This window comes from Lissotriton vulgaris, chromosome 6 (assembly GCF_964263255.1).
Source record: "Lissotriton vulgaris chromosome 6, aLisVul1.2, whole genome shotgun sequence".
Lineage (NCBI taxonomy): Eukaryota > Metazoa > Chordata > Amphibia > Caudata > Salamandridae > Lissotriton > Lissotriton vulgaris.
Genome location: NC_141694.1, coordinates 1,220,696,447 through 1,220,711,358, shown reverse-complemented (window position 1 = coordinate 1,220,711,358; position 14,912 = coordinate 1,220,696,447). Strand labels below are relative to the sequence as shown.

The window sequence follows — 14,912 nt, the reverse complement described above, 5'->3', positions numbered from 1 at the left end:
TACTATTAACTAGAGCTGCAGGATAAACAATTTTGCTTGCTGCATTTCTTCTTTACACAGGAAGACATATGGATACTGTCAATGAGTCCAATGCGCACCCGTGATTATGCATATAACAAGCATTTGTAATGCAGTAGGTCTCGCATTTGTAATACTTTGAGCTATTGGCTTTGTAAATGACAATGCCTTTTATTTATGTGTTGTTTTTCAAAACAGATAAATAAAAGGCATTGTCATTTACAATGCCAATAGCTTAATCTCTCACAAATGCGAGACCTATTTCATTACAAATGCTTGTTTTTTCAGTGAAAAAAATACACACATGCCTTCAAGCACCTGACCGAATGGTGCATCCAGCACAAACTGAGTCCTGACAATAGTCTCTTCTTCCTGAATAATGGCACTGACAGTCTGGGCTTAGCTAAGTGCTGGCTTTAGTTTCAAGAAATGGAGCCAAATAGACAGCACGTTTTGAAAAATAAAACAGCACAAAGCAAAGCCCACCACGAGAGGGGTATGTGTGTACAGGTAAGTAAATATATAAGTAAGTACATAAATAAGTAAATAATTAAGTACATAATTAAGTAAATGAGTAAGTAAATAAATCCAGGAATGATTTGGATTTATATTGCAGGACGTCAGTTGGACAGACCTGACTTTTTAATTTGTTTTTTAAAGGGGGATGAAATGAAACGGCTTGGTATTTCACCGATTCCCATGATGGACCGGGACAAAAAGGATGAAATCCCTCAAGGACAGGTAAGGATAATCTGCAGCCAAACCATTAATCTCAGTAGTTGGAAGGGCCATAAAAAGCATTATGCAAGAAGTTATCTATTTCCTATTGGCCACAAACAGTTTTAATGCATAAATGCACATATAAGGGCGACTTCTTATACTATAATTTGTTTTCTTTATATTGATTATCATACTGTTCAAAATGTTGCTCACATTGTTCACCGGTGGAAAAGTGCACTTCTAGACATTTGTTATTATGCACATTCTGTTAAGCTTCATACCTTTTCTTCCTCTCGTTTTTTTATGCCCAAAATTTGGTACAAAGTCTACTTCTTTTCTTTAGATTTAATGTTTCAAAGAAACACTATATGAATGTTTGACTCTGGTGCCTGGGCCTTCCTACCTCTGCTTCAGTCCAGCTCCAAGTTTTTTGACCATTGAGGTTTTTTTTTGTGTTGAAATTTTTTATTAAGTTTTGTAAAAGTAGAAAAGAAGAACATTAATAAATATCAGCAGATTTTGGATTTAGCCGACTCTGAATTAGCTTAGCATTTATTGATATCACCTCCGCATAGATTACATTTATCCTGTTAAATGATACTTCCTATCTTTGTCGCAATGTTTAAACTTTGCAAACCGCTTTTGTTAACCTTTTGAATCGTGAATCAACAAATAACCCCTTTGTTTCTGTTGTGATTTTTCACATTATTTCAAAATAATCTGCAGTGTGTTGACCACCAATGACTATTTTCCATTTTGTGTTTGTTCTATTCATCAGAACAAATACCTCTAACCTCTTTCCATCACATTTAGGATGGATAGGCACAGTTTAGAGCAGGATTCCGGAAATTAATCTAGCTGGATCAGCTCACTAATAAAAATGTATCTGATATTTCAACTGCTAATTTCTCATTAATGCAGGTATTCCAAAATGATCAAACCATTTTTTGTGATACTCTTGAATCTTTTTACCAGTATATCCCTTTGCAGATTCTATACAAAAAGTTAGATTTGCATGCCAGGTCAACAATGATTCTTTACAGGCAAAAAACTGCTCATACTGCTCGACACTGTTGTCCCCCCAAAAATGTTTTCTCTTATGAACCCATTCCTCATAAATTCATTAAGGCTATGGCAACATGAGCCACATAAACCAAATATCTTACCCACAGTCTGCATGAATGATAGTATAACAATACAACAGTATATTTTTTAAAGATTATTGTCCCATCTCATGTATGAGTCATGCCTGCCTTTGTTTTCACATTCATTAGAGGTCCTTGTTTGGTTGACCCTACGAGACAGCTCAAGCTATCTGGTCGCTGAAGACCTATTGTTGGCTTACCAATAATTTACAGGGGGTTACATCCACCCATTCCTTACCTTTTGTTGGCTGTATTATCACTCTCATTCGCTTGCTTCTTCTTCTATGGCTTTCTGTGTCCTAGTTTATTCATGTTGGTTTTGTCCCTCCCCTGAGCATAGTCTCTTTACCATCTCTCTTATTAATGGACTTCTATCCTTCAACCTTTCCTGGACTACTCTTCCTTTTTGCTGAAGTACTTCAGAACAGTGGATTTGTTTTCCTGGCAAATAATCACGCACTCCATGTTTGTCTAGCCTCATGTTGTAAACTGTAACTAGTGTGTCCCCCCCTCCAACCTCCCTCTCTCTCTCCCCCCCCTGTTACGCTTCTCTCCCCCTTTGAATTTCCTCTGCCTTGCTTGCTTGGTCAAGTGGTTGTTCCCCTGACCACCTTGAAGCTTTCCTTCGTGTTCTTCTTTTCCCTTTACCCACCTGCTCCCCATAGCTTCCCCCTCCTGCTCCTCCATTGCCCCATGCCCAAAATGTTTTGCTTTTTTAAAAATATGTACATATTTTATGGGAGGGATAGACATTTGCCAAATTGCTGCTGGCCCCTCCACCTTGATAAAGAAAAGGCTCTTTCATACCACTTCTTTTCCATTTTGTAGGTGTTCATGTGTAATCACACAACATGCACCAACAAAATGGCAAAGCAGCATCCTAGCATCTGTCTTTTTTCCTTTCACCATTATGCATAGCATTTTCCTGATGCAATACAGTATACCCACAACGCATTGGCAAAGCCAATAAGCCCCAAAGATGAGACATATGGCTTTGACCATGCTTGTTTCTTCTCTTGCACTTATTCAGACTTGCTCCAATATGATATTTGTTAACTGAATATAGACTTTGATCTTCTATACTAACCTGGGCCACTATGTTTTCCAATCTCTGTGCAGTGTCTTGTGTCAACCTATATCTCGTGCTGTATTCAGATCTGTATGCCCGCTAATTTGTGTCACCTTGACTTTACCCTGTGTGAGCGCCAACGGCTCAGAACGGGAGTGGTGTAGTCCCTGTACGGACGTTGGTGCTCCCCGATTCGACCTGTCTCTATCTTTTGTAAGAATAATTAATGAATTAGGACTGCAACATTCTCAGTAAGAATGACAGACACAGGTCAACGTTTCAAGGCTTTATGTAGAGAATTATTAGGCAAATTACAATGACATATTGATCAGGTTAGCAGCAAGACTACAGATCATAAGTACAGGAAGTTCTATTGTAAATCCAGCATAGATTCGCCTTCTAAGAGTGGTAAAATGGGGGTTTCATTTATGTGGAAAACGCTGGTCCTTTTATAGGACTTAAAACAATGATTTCACTCTTTGCTACACAACTAAACGACTCAGGATTTGCACCAATGAGGAACAGTCAAAAAGAAACATTTTGCTACAAAATAATTTGAAGATTCTCTCATAATACTATTAATTGGGTTTCAGAATTTCCCAGATTCGATACAAGGGACATGAATTGCAACATTTAATACAGAGCGGTCGGGGATAGCTAATTTGTCCTTGGTTAGGTACATCTTAATCCCAAAGACTTGGAAAGCTCACAAATCTCAGTTATAGCAAAGGCAACAATAACGATCATGTGGTGTAGTGCAGCGTCATTTCAGAAGACAGTACACCTTCGTTTATATTAGCGGACGCGGGATTTCAAATACATTGAAAGCTTAGAAAAGGAAAAAGAGAATTCACAAGTACCCCCCCACCCAATGATTTCTAAATCATCATCATCTACATCTTTATTACAACACAGCTTTCATCAGCTTGGGATCATTTCTTTTGATTATCTGAATTACTTCATAGTATTGCATAGTTCAATTTGCATCTCTTCAACCTTACCATGAATTATTTTCCTCTTTCTTCCTTTCATTGCGGACATCTTATACCCACATTCAAACCCATTGCCTGATAAAATTATCTCGCAACATTTTAGGAGAAGAAGCACACATGCAACATCTATTAATATAATTAAGAGAGGAGTAAAAAGCAGTTTCAGTATTCCTCCACCTAACCCCCCCTTCTTCTATCTTAGTAAATCCCCTTCCAATAGATCCAAATACCGAATCTAATCTTCCCAGGCACCTGTCTCCGCCAGTTCAGTTAATTAATGTGATGTTTGTAATGTGCGTGACAACTATTAAGCTGGTTATCTATTTTTAGGATGTATGCACAACATTCCCTTTTGTGGATTACCTTGCAAACTCCACCTTCCTTTACCAGCTTCAAATCTACCACAGGGGCATTCTTTGATTATAGCTCTCATGCCAAGCAATTCCTTGTTAATAACTGTTCAAGCACCCGTATTATTAGTTAGTAGATAGTTTTCTGATCTTAACGCCATTTGATGCTACTCCTACTGAGGGTATGAATGCTCCAAAGATATCGCTAAGGATCTGCTTGAAGTCTTGCCTACTTCGCTTTATATAAGTCAACAGGTGAATCTAACTCATTAGTGTGATAAATTCTGAAAAATCCAAAGCTGCAATTACTCACTCTATTATGCGGTAACTGGGAATAAGCTGATTTACCACATACATAAGAGATACCCTTGATACTTACCTCTAGTTCAGCAAAGGTTCTACCCTTCACTAGAAAACTATGCTTACACTGACTCTAACCCACTATTGCAACGGTCTCTTTCTCCTCCTGCTCCTTATCATTCACAAAATTTCCTTCTTGGCAACATCAATGCTTATTCTTGGGGGTGACTCCTTCAAAATTCCCTTTCCTTTCATATAACATGCTCTTTGTTAACTTTCTTGCTCCCTTTCTCTTTGTCTAGTAAAATCCTTTTATTTAGTTAATCTACAAAGACCTGCTCATCTTTGTTAATTTTGCAGGTTATATCATGAATGCTTTGGTTAGTAGTGGTCGAGTTAGTCACAGAGGTAAAAAATGTCATCATATACTAACTCTGAGTCCTTGGTTTAAAAGCCTTAGAAGAACGAGAAGCATGTTTAGTAGACCACAAGTACATATTTGCATCAGTTATTATCAGTACATTTTCTAAGGGTTTGTCATAATCCATATAGAACAACTTATTGGAGTTTTGATGATAGAATAAATTAAGGAAAAACAGCACAGGAGGTCTGGCGTTCTCCAGGCCAAATTGATATTTTGAAATCTAAAATCTGCTATGCTATGTCTTTTTCGTTATATACATCGTGTATGGCTATGCCCATATTGTACCTATAAAAACGAAGTAAACAAATTGTTGTTGTCAGCACATGAGATTGAATATGACAAAGGCAGGGAGAAATAGGCAGCTCACTTAGCTGCAGAGGCCAAGAGATAAGAGCAAAGAAACAATTGTCTACCTACATAGTTTTCACATTGAGCTAACATCTGAAAGTAAACGTTATAGCTATAAACACTTTCAGCATGAGGAACATGTGAGTTCTTTCCTCTATTGCATTATGTGACCAACAACGATATTAATGGTTGTGTTTACACAAATATGGGAAGCATTTCTATTCATGAGATGAATATCTAACATCCACCCAACTAGAGACTGAAATGGTAATTGCTAAAGCAACATGTAGAATTTGAAGTCTTATTTCAGACCACGCCACTACTTCCTCTACCTTACTGTCATTGCCCTATCTCGAAAGCTACTGGGATTTTTATTCTGCGTCAGCCTGAGGCCTGAAGCTCTGCAAGTCCTCTAACTGTTACCCTAACTGTCTATTCAGCCTTTTTTTTTATGTTTGTCAGTGTTCTTGTGTGAATCGAGCTCCTTTTGTTGTAAGGTTAGGGCTCAAGGAGGTTTGTCAATGTCAATCAGACAGTCATCAGATTCAATGTCAATTCTTGCAAGATAGTCCAATCAGGACCGGTGTACTTGCAGTTCATCTTCCTCTCCTTTAGGTTTCTGGTCATTTCGTCCCTCTCACTTTCGGTTACTCTTTGTTTTTGGCCATCTTTCCTCTGTTGAGGAAATGAGGTATGTTATATGCTGTGATTGTACAACCTCGTTCTGTAATAAACTTACCAACCCCTTTAGAACCCTTAGGTTTATTTTGTCAGACCTTTAGCTATACCTTAGGTAGCCGTGGCTCTGAGCAGCAAGGCTTACAAAAAGGAACAAGTGTAAAGCAACACCTCAAAAATAAAGAAAAAATTGTCAAGAGACAACTGAAATACTACACCAATTTATAAAAATAGATTGTCTTTTCAGACACCACGACGAAAAACCGTCCGAGAGTTCCAGAAATATAGAATTTACAGGGTATTGTAAATCAAGATATTTCACTCAACCGCGAACAAGCAATGGCAAATTCAAGATTTGACACTTCGAAATGTTTTCATAAACAAGTTTGTGCCAGATGTGATGCGGTCACTGGAAGCCAACTTCATTGAGGTACCAGGAACCAGCAAGTTCCTCATCAGTCAGTTCCAGGCACTTTTTTCCTCTGCAGGGCTTTCCAATGGAAGTGGTCCTGATGCAAGCGATGCAGGATGCTGATGATGCTCAAAGGATGCTGTGGGTGTGATGCGGTTGGCGGAGGTCTTACTGCGTCGTCTACTCGGTCCACAAAGGGGGATGAAGGGATCCTGGTCCAGAGTCAACGTCCGTCACAGTGTTCAGTTCAGTTCTTTATTTATTTTGATGGTTAAAAACCATCATAAAAATGCATATCATTACATAACCACATAAAATCATACTGAACATCAGAATTAAAAGCGGGTTTAAAAAGAATTTTGTTGTTATTATATACAGACTTTAAACATAAAAGAGAGCAGCAAATTTCATTTCATCCACCATCAACCCCTTGTATTTCTTAATTTGACCACAATCAAATGTCCGTCAAAGTGCTCTTGGTGCTGGCAGAAGTCCAGTCGCCTAATATCACGGTCAAGGGTAAATCCTTTCTGGTTCGATAACTCATCCTCTGGAGGCCCCAGCTGTTCTTGCCATCATTCCCTGGTTCAGCAAACTCAAGTGCAATGTTGTGCTGCACAGCGGCGGATTGAAGAGTTTGCGATCAACTTGCCCAAGCATGCTTTTCAGCTGTTGTCCCTGTGCTGTGAACAGGAAAGCAGCTCATTGACGCTTGGAGTTTCTTAGATTTGTCCTAGTTCTGGAGATGACCTTTCCTCGAGCAGGACACAGCGGGTACGGTCACTTTACTTTTCTAGCTAACAGGTACAGTAGATAAAGTCCACACTGGTGCACGCTCAATTTGCTGATTTCACAGTGAAGAAGGGCAGTCGTTCCAGTCCAGTCAAGATCTTAAGATTAGGGTGCCAGGTGTACCCTACTTATGCTCAGAAAAGGCTAATTTGGCAGGATGCAGTTCGTAGCCAATGGGCTACTGGGTTCCCTCCTAACTGATTGCCACTTCCTGCGAAGGGTAGCATCTGAGCACCCCAGGATGCCCCATTTTGTTCACTTCTTATATGGCAGGACCCATCTCCCAGCCTGGGGAGCTCCCTAGACAACCCAAAAGTGTGGCTACACGCCTCTAGAAAACCTGTCTGGCAGCTAGTTTCCCATCTCCAGTCCCAAGTGCCAGCCTGTGTGCCTGAACACTGGAGAAGCCCCTCAATCAAGGGTTACCCATGAGCCCTCCAAAGGCAGTTTCTGCTTTAAAGCTCCACTATTTGGGTCAACACCAATGACCTCATTTTTGAAGTTTATTTATTTATTTATTTTATTTAGAAGTTTTCTATAGCGCTAACAAGACCCGAAGGTATCAGAGCGCTTCACAGTAGTGGGCATGAAAAAGAGAACAACATGAAACAAACCCAATAAAAGCAATCGGGGATTCTGAGACGTTTGCAGCTCCAAGTTATCCATAACCAAGGGAGCGGATCAGGCACAAGGATTTAAGTTGGCTCTTGAATTCTGCATAGGACGGTAGAGTTCTGATGTGCGGGGGGATGGCGTTCCATATTTTGGGGGCATTTCCTGAGAAAGAGCAGTCCGCAGTTCTCTTCCTTCTGGTTTTTGGTAGGATGAGCAGTAGGGAATTAGAGCTTCTCAAATTTCTGGCTTGGCCTGCTTTTTTGAGCTTGTTAGCCAGGTATTCCGGTTTTCCGGTGTGGAGGGCCTTGTGGGTTAGGCAGGCCGTTCTGAAGGTACTTCGCATTTCCACAGGGAGCCATTCGAGTTCTTTAAGAGCCGGGGAGATGCGATCATATTTTTTGCAGCCTGTGATCATTCTTGCTGCCGCGTGAAGTGTTGTTTTTAGTGGAGCCAGGTGGGATTTGGGGATGCCTGTTAGGATTGAGTTCCCATAGTCCAGTCTTGATAGAACTAGAGATTGCGTGGCTAGTTTGAGGTCCTTGTTGGGAATGTAAGGTTTAATTTTGTTCAAAAGTCTGAGGTTGAAGAATGCGCTTTTCGCCGAGTTCTTAATGTGATTTGTCAGGGTTAGTTTAGGGTCTAAGGTGAAGCCCAGGGATTTAACGGAGTCGGCTAGCGTGAGGTTACCCTTGAGAGCATCGATCGACTTTAGCCACTCGGTGATTTGAGGGTTATCTTCTTTGTTTGAGATGAGGAGTGTTTCTGTCTTATCGGGGTTGAGTTTCAGGTGATTTTTTGTCAGCCAGTCTTGAACTTCATTTAGGATATCGTTGAGTCTCTGGATGTCTTTAAGAGAGGAGATTTCCAGGTAAATCTGCGTGTCGTCCGCGTAGAGGTGGAAGTTGATGTTGGCGTTCCTGAGTAACTTAGCGAGTGGCTCCATGTAGATGTTAAAGAGCTGGGGGGAGAGCACCGATCCTTGAGGGACACCCTTGTTGACTTGCTGGGTATCGGAGGTGAAGTTCTTGATTTTTATTAGTTGCGAACGGTTGTGTAAAGTGACTGCATTTGTCTGATAATTATTACTATTAATATTTTTAACTCTCACCTCAAAGGTTTCCTGGCTCTTGCTTCTCCTAGAAGACTACTATTCATTCAGTGGACCTTTAATCATCCATTACATGGAAATAACGAGCCTTTAAGTGCTTTCCTAAATTATAGGAGATCCTTAACTGAGAAGGTTCCTCCTCCCTGTCTTATTTTCCAAAGTTTCAGTTGAGCGTAGGTTTCTTGACGGTACATAACTTATGAATATCCGTAGCAGCAGTTTAGGGCCCTTCCCTGAATTGCTTTGAAGACTATGAACAGTGATAAGGTGATTTAAATGCTATCCTTTCCTTTATTGGTAGCCAATAGAGCTCTTTCACAGCTGTAGATGAGGTTAACATTCTTGGTCTGTTCAGTGCTAGTTTTGCGGCTGCTGCTTGTACTCTGCACAGTCTTTTTATTACGTAATCTGGTACTCCTACCAACAGAGAATTGCTATTATGAAGCATACTTAAGATGGTACTTTGCACTATCAGTGTTCTAGTCTGTGTAGGCAAAATAGGTAAGGGTTTCCTCAGGTTGCTGAGTAGTGCAAAGCAAGTAGCTGTCTTCTTGTTAACATGGCTCTCCGTGGATAGCTTACTATCAAAAGTTACCCCAAAATTGCAGACCATCTGTGAGGCTTTCAAGTCCCCATCATTTCTCAGTGGCCAACAATTAGTCTGCAGTTACATTGAGGCTTTATTGGCTGAGCAGCAGAGAATTTGTTTTATATCCATTAAAATGTAAGGCGCTGTTCCTTAGCTACTTCACAATGTCCCTCAAACAATCGTGGAAGGAGTCCAATAATACTGGTTTATTTTTTCATATGAATAATATAAATGTGTATTATCTGCATGGTTGACGAGACTAATATCAAGAGATCTAATAGGTAATTAGTATACTCGTATACATATTGAAAAGGATCAGACTTGGCACCGAACACTGGGGGGGAACGTACTCGACTGTTTAACGATATGGGGGTAGAGAGATGGCATGTCTTCTTTCTGGTATTATCCTATCCATTTCAGTACTGTTCCATCTATTCCAGTCTGTGTTAGTCTTGACAATAATACCATTGTGATTAACTCTGTCAAATTCAGCTGGTAGGTCAAGTAATATCTGAACGGCTGTTTGGCCTCTGTCTACTGTCATCCTGCGTTCATCCATAGCGAGTACCACGGCTGATTCAGTGCCATGAGCTGAAATAAAGCCAAATTGCTTCTCTTCCAGAAGATTTTGGTCTTCCACATACATTGACAATCTTTCTTACACATTGTGCCAGAATTTTCACAGGGAACGGTAGCTGAGATATTTGTCAATATATACTGAGGACCAAAGGGTCATCTGGTTTTTTTTAGTCAGGGAGTTGCTATTACTTTCTTCCAAGCCAGAGGAACTTGACCAGATTCCAATGATTGGTTACAGATCTGTAATAATGATGGATTCAAGATGAACAGACCTCCTGAAACATGGGATAAATTCCTGCAAGAGTCTCTTTTTATTTTATTTATTTTTATTGAGCAGAATTATAACAAAAACCCGACATCCTCAAAAATCACTAAGAATCTATTTATAACTCGTAAAATCGAATACTCTTTCTTATCTTACACCAGAAAATCAACCATTTTTAAATTTCATCCTTTGAAGGCATAGTAATACCGCATAACCAACTGCTGATAATAAAGTGCAGTGCTATCAATCCTATACGAAGTCTATAAAAATTGTAAATTCCGATAAAGAGACTAATTCATTGTAATATTGGTTCATTTTGATTACTCCCCACAAAGAGAACACTTACAATGATTCTAAATTATAGGGCACTCTAGCCCTAGAGTGCATATAAAAGCCCCAAGCCCCCAACCAAACAACTATCATTACTACTCATACTGCCTTATACATGATCAGATTATTAATTTTCATCTTAATACATAGTAATCTAAATCATAACTTTTAAAACTCCTATTTCTTAGTAATCAATTTATTATTGCCTCTTTTCCCGGGGCACTGGACCTTATGTAGGAGAAGTTTAACATCTCTCGTCAAACTAAAGTGCTGTGCATTTAACTCCCATAAAATCCTTTCCTCAAACTATCCCCCACTAGAAGTTATCCACATCTTACTTGTGTGCCTTGAGACCCAAATTTCCATTCAGCTCTCCTTCCTCATTACCCTTACATGTGAGTAGCCATGAGATATTATCGAGTAAACTGCAGTGCTTTCAAAGATTCAGTGTTTTAGTGCCTAGATACCTCCGGGTCATGTTGCGCATTAGAAATTCGTCATTTCATTATTATATTATCTGAGTTAGATTCACACTAGATCTACTTTATCCATATATTTCCTGACTGCTCAAAATATTTAATAGCACCTACCCGTTTGGCATAAGTTTTCTCAAATGTTTATGTGCATAGCATTTTTTATGCCAGTTTAGATAATCTGAGACTTTAGTTGTCCTTCAATTCTGAAGGGTCAGGAACCGTGCTATTAAAGAGGATATTCCTATAAATGATTCCTCTCCTCTGGAAATTGAAGTATTTTGGGTCTGCCTTACTACCCCAAAAAGTGTTATCTGCGCCGCTCTGGTTTTAATTTTCTCTGCAAACCATAGTTGAAGGCAGAGAACACTATCTTCTATTTCTTTATGTATCTTATGTAAGACTCTTGGTGTATAGTAGGCCATCCAGCAGGATAAAAATTACATTCTTTTAAAATTTGCCACTCTAAATGCTGTATTGCCCTGCAGCGAAATCCTCTGCCACTCAAGCTCTGAGAAAGTGCAATGTGTTTATTGAGAAATGTTATCTAAAAGGCGTGTTACTGTCGAACATTCCCTTTGGTTCCCCAAAAGTCTGAACCAGTTTCCTAAACCTCTTAGCTTGGTTCTGTAGAGGGCTGCCAATACAGGCAGGGAAGCAGAACCAGATGGGGAGCAATATTTTTTCAAAAGTTGCATAATCTGGAAAAACCCTAAAAAAATAAAAGGGCTTACACTTAGTTCCACACCTAGCTTGGATCTCCTGCCATGTTGGATACCTCCTCCCTACTATAAACTGACGAGTTCCCTGAAACCATTTCTTTCCCAAAATCTTATCTGGTTATTCTGCATATGCAGGCTCAAATCTTTACATTCTGTGAGTTTCAAACACTTGTATCCAGCTGTCTGAGTCTTCATAGAATAAAATACCCGTAATCTGACCCCAAACTCCTGTAGTGTCTTACATCTAGTTTTCTTTGGGGGTTTGGTGGTCTTAACCACATGGCTGCTAGGCGTTTTCCCGTCCTGCGCTAAAAAAACATAAAGTCCATAAATCATGACGAGCTGGCCTTGTCATCCGCGCAGGGCAGGTAAGCGCCATGACGAGCCCAGCTCGTCATTAGCTTCGAAGGGGTTAATGAGCACCGGAATCTGAGATTCTGCTTCTTACACCATTTTAATCATGACAAAACTATCTAGTGATGCCTTGCCTTCTAACATACGAGCCACTGTATCCAAAAAAGTAGCTTCATAATAAGTTCGAACTTGCTGTCCCCCCTTGACTAATGTTGAGTTGAAATGCTGACAATTTTACCTTTTCAAAAACAACAGTTGATGGACAGAATGCAGAACAATGTCATACATTCACCCAAGTACAGAGATCTGGGCCTAAATCCATCGTTTTTTGCACTCCACACCACCCCAGTTCAGACATGGCCATATGCAAATCAGCATTGACCCTGTGCCTTATGGGAACAGTCCAGCCCGACTTGCTAAGCCATGTCTTTCCTGGACCGGAATCCAGCATCCTAGGACCGGTTTCTGGCTATCAGCCGTCTTCAGCCAGGATAGCTTGACTCCAGTGGTGTGGAGAGCATGGGACTCATGTCTGAGCATACCCATCCCACTCGGGGTGATAAATTCAAAAACAACAGTTGATGGACAGAATGCAGAACAATGTCATACATTCACCCCAGTACAGAGGTCTGGGCCTAAATCCATCGTTTTATTGCACTCCACACCACCCCAGTTCAGACATGGCCATATGCAAATCAGCATTGACCCTGTGCCTCATGGGAACAGTCTAGCCCGAACTGCCAAGCCATGTCTTTCCTGGACCGGAATCCAGCATCCTAGGACCGGTTTCTGGCTATCAGCCGTCTTCAGCCAAGATATCTTGACTCCAGTGGTGTGGAGAGCATGGGACTCATGTCTGAGCATACCCATCCCACTCGGGGTGACAAATTCAAAAACAACAGTTGATGGACAGAATGCAGAACAATGTCATACATTCACCCCAGTACAGAGGTCTGGGCCTAAATCCATTGTTTTATTGCACTCCACACCACCCCAGTTCAGACATGGCCATATGCAAATCAGCATTGACCCTGTGCCTCATGGGAACAGTCCAGCCCGAACTGCCAAGCCATGTCTTTCCTGGACTGGAATCAAGCGTTCGAGGCATATGGGCTGCAGATGGTACATTATGAATAGATCGCCATCTGGTGTTGGGCTTGGATGATTGCACTTTGTTTTTCTCTTGGAGAGTCTTTTGTATCTTGGTGACTCCTCCCTTGGTTGGTAGTGCGCATGGGCATCGGCTCCATCCTTAGATTGTTTTTTTCCGCCATCGGGTTCGGATGAGGATCGAGACGCTCCAGATCAACTTCAGAGAAAAGTGATTTATCGGCGCGTATTCCCTTTCCAATTCGACGGTATTGTTATCGAACGCGTTTCATTTCCATTCCGACGCGTTGCAAATTCAAAATCGAAGAAAAAACTTAGACCTACGTCGACGAACAGGAGAACTTTCTCGACGCAGTCAAGCCCGGAGTCCATGGAAAGGACTCCATTCAAGAAATGTCCAACGTGTGGTGCTAAGTTCCCACACAAGGACCTACTCGAGGTGTGCAACCTCTGTCTATCGCCTGAACACGAATCCAGGGACTGCGAAGCCTGCGCAGCATTCTCCTCCAAGCTAACGATTAGAAATCGTTGAGCTCGAAGACACGAGGTTTCAAGAATGCAGTCGGAGGCGATCCCGGAGCTGTTCGGAGACGAGCTAATGGAAGAAGAAGAGGATCAGTCGGGGTCGGAAGGGGACCAGTCGGAGGTTGAAGAACTCAACGAGCAACAAACCGTGAGTGACGACGTCCCCTTACCGAAAAACCGACCCCGTGCGGTAACGACCCCGCCTTCGAGCCCGGTCAAACCGCAGAAAAAAGTTTCCGATGCCCCGCCCTCGGGCCCGGCAACGAAACCGAAACTGAAACCGAAACACTCGGACTCCCACCATGTCGGATCCGAGAAAAGGGCAACATCGACTTCAAGCATCCTAGGACCGGTTTCTGGCTATCAGCCGTCTTCAGCCAGGATAATTTTACCTTTGACACCTTTTACCTCCAAATAAATTGACGAAACATTGCTTCCAGCTCCTTAAAATGACATAGTAAGTCTTAAAATTCAAAAGAAGAGGAGAGTCAAGGCTAGAGATCCTTCACCAGTCAGAAATATCTTATCTAGGCTAAATCTATTATTGCATTTTATGGTACACAGGGGCCTGGAACATGCTCTCCATATGGAAAAAAAATAAAGTGACAAGAATGCCACTAGAACAAATTAAACAAGGGGTCGCCCAGCACTCAACTAGTATATCATGTGAATGGAGTTTGTTTAAAGTCCACAAATTTTAAAAACCCAACATCAAGAAAACAATGTATTAAGATCTTCCCAAAAAGTAAGAGAAACACTGATGAATTTTGATTGTAGTTATGAAAATCTTTATTCTTTTCTCAATTTCTTAAATTCATAATTGCCGAAAGGTGCTAATTCTTCTAAAAAAACTTTATAAAACTCGGCTGGAAGGCCATCATTACCTTCGGCCTTCCCACTGGGCATTGAAACTAGGACGCTCTTTATTTCTGTAATTTCAGCACTTATTTCCTCTGTCTGCTCAGTTGTCAACTGCGGAGGCTTAATACTTTTA

At 40.9% G+C, this 14,912-nt stretch overlaps 1 protein-coding gene across 2 annotated transcripts in view; it reads left to right on the top strand.

Annotated features, from left to right (window-relative positions):
• LOC147708648 (cAMP and cAMP-inhibited cGMP 3',5'-cyclic phosphodiesterase 10A) overlaps positions 1-14,912 on the top strand; it is a 1,277,009-nt gene that overhangs the window by 1,157,733 nt on the left and 104,364 nt on the right. For both annotated transcript variants that reach the window (XM_086927318.1, XM_086927317.1), the window contains exon 20: positions 679-759. In XM_086927318.1, coding sequence (XP_086783444.1) covers positions 679-759 — 81 coding nt within the window. The remainder of the gene's footprint in view (positions 1-678; positions 760-14,912) is intronic.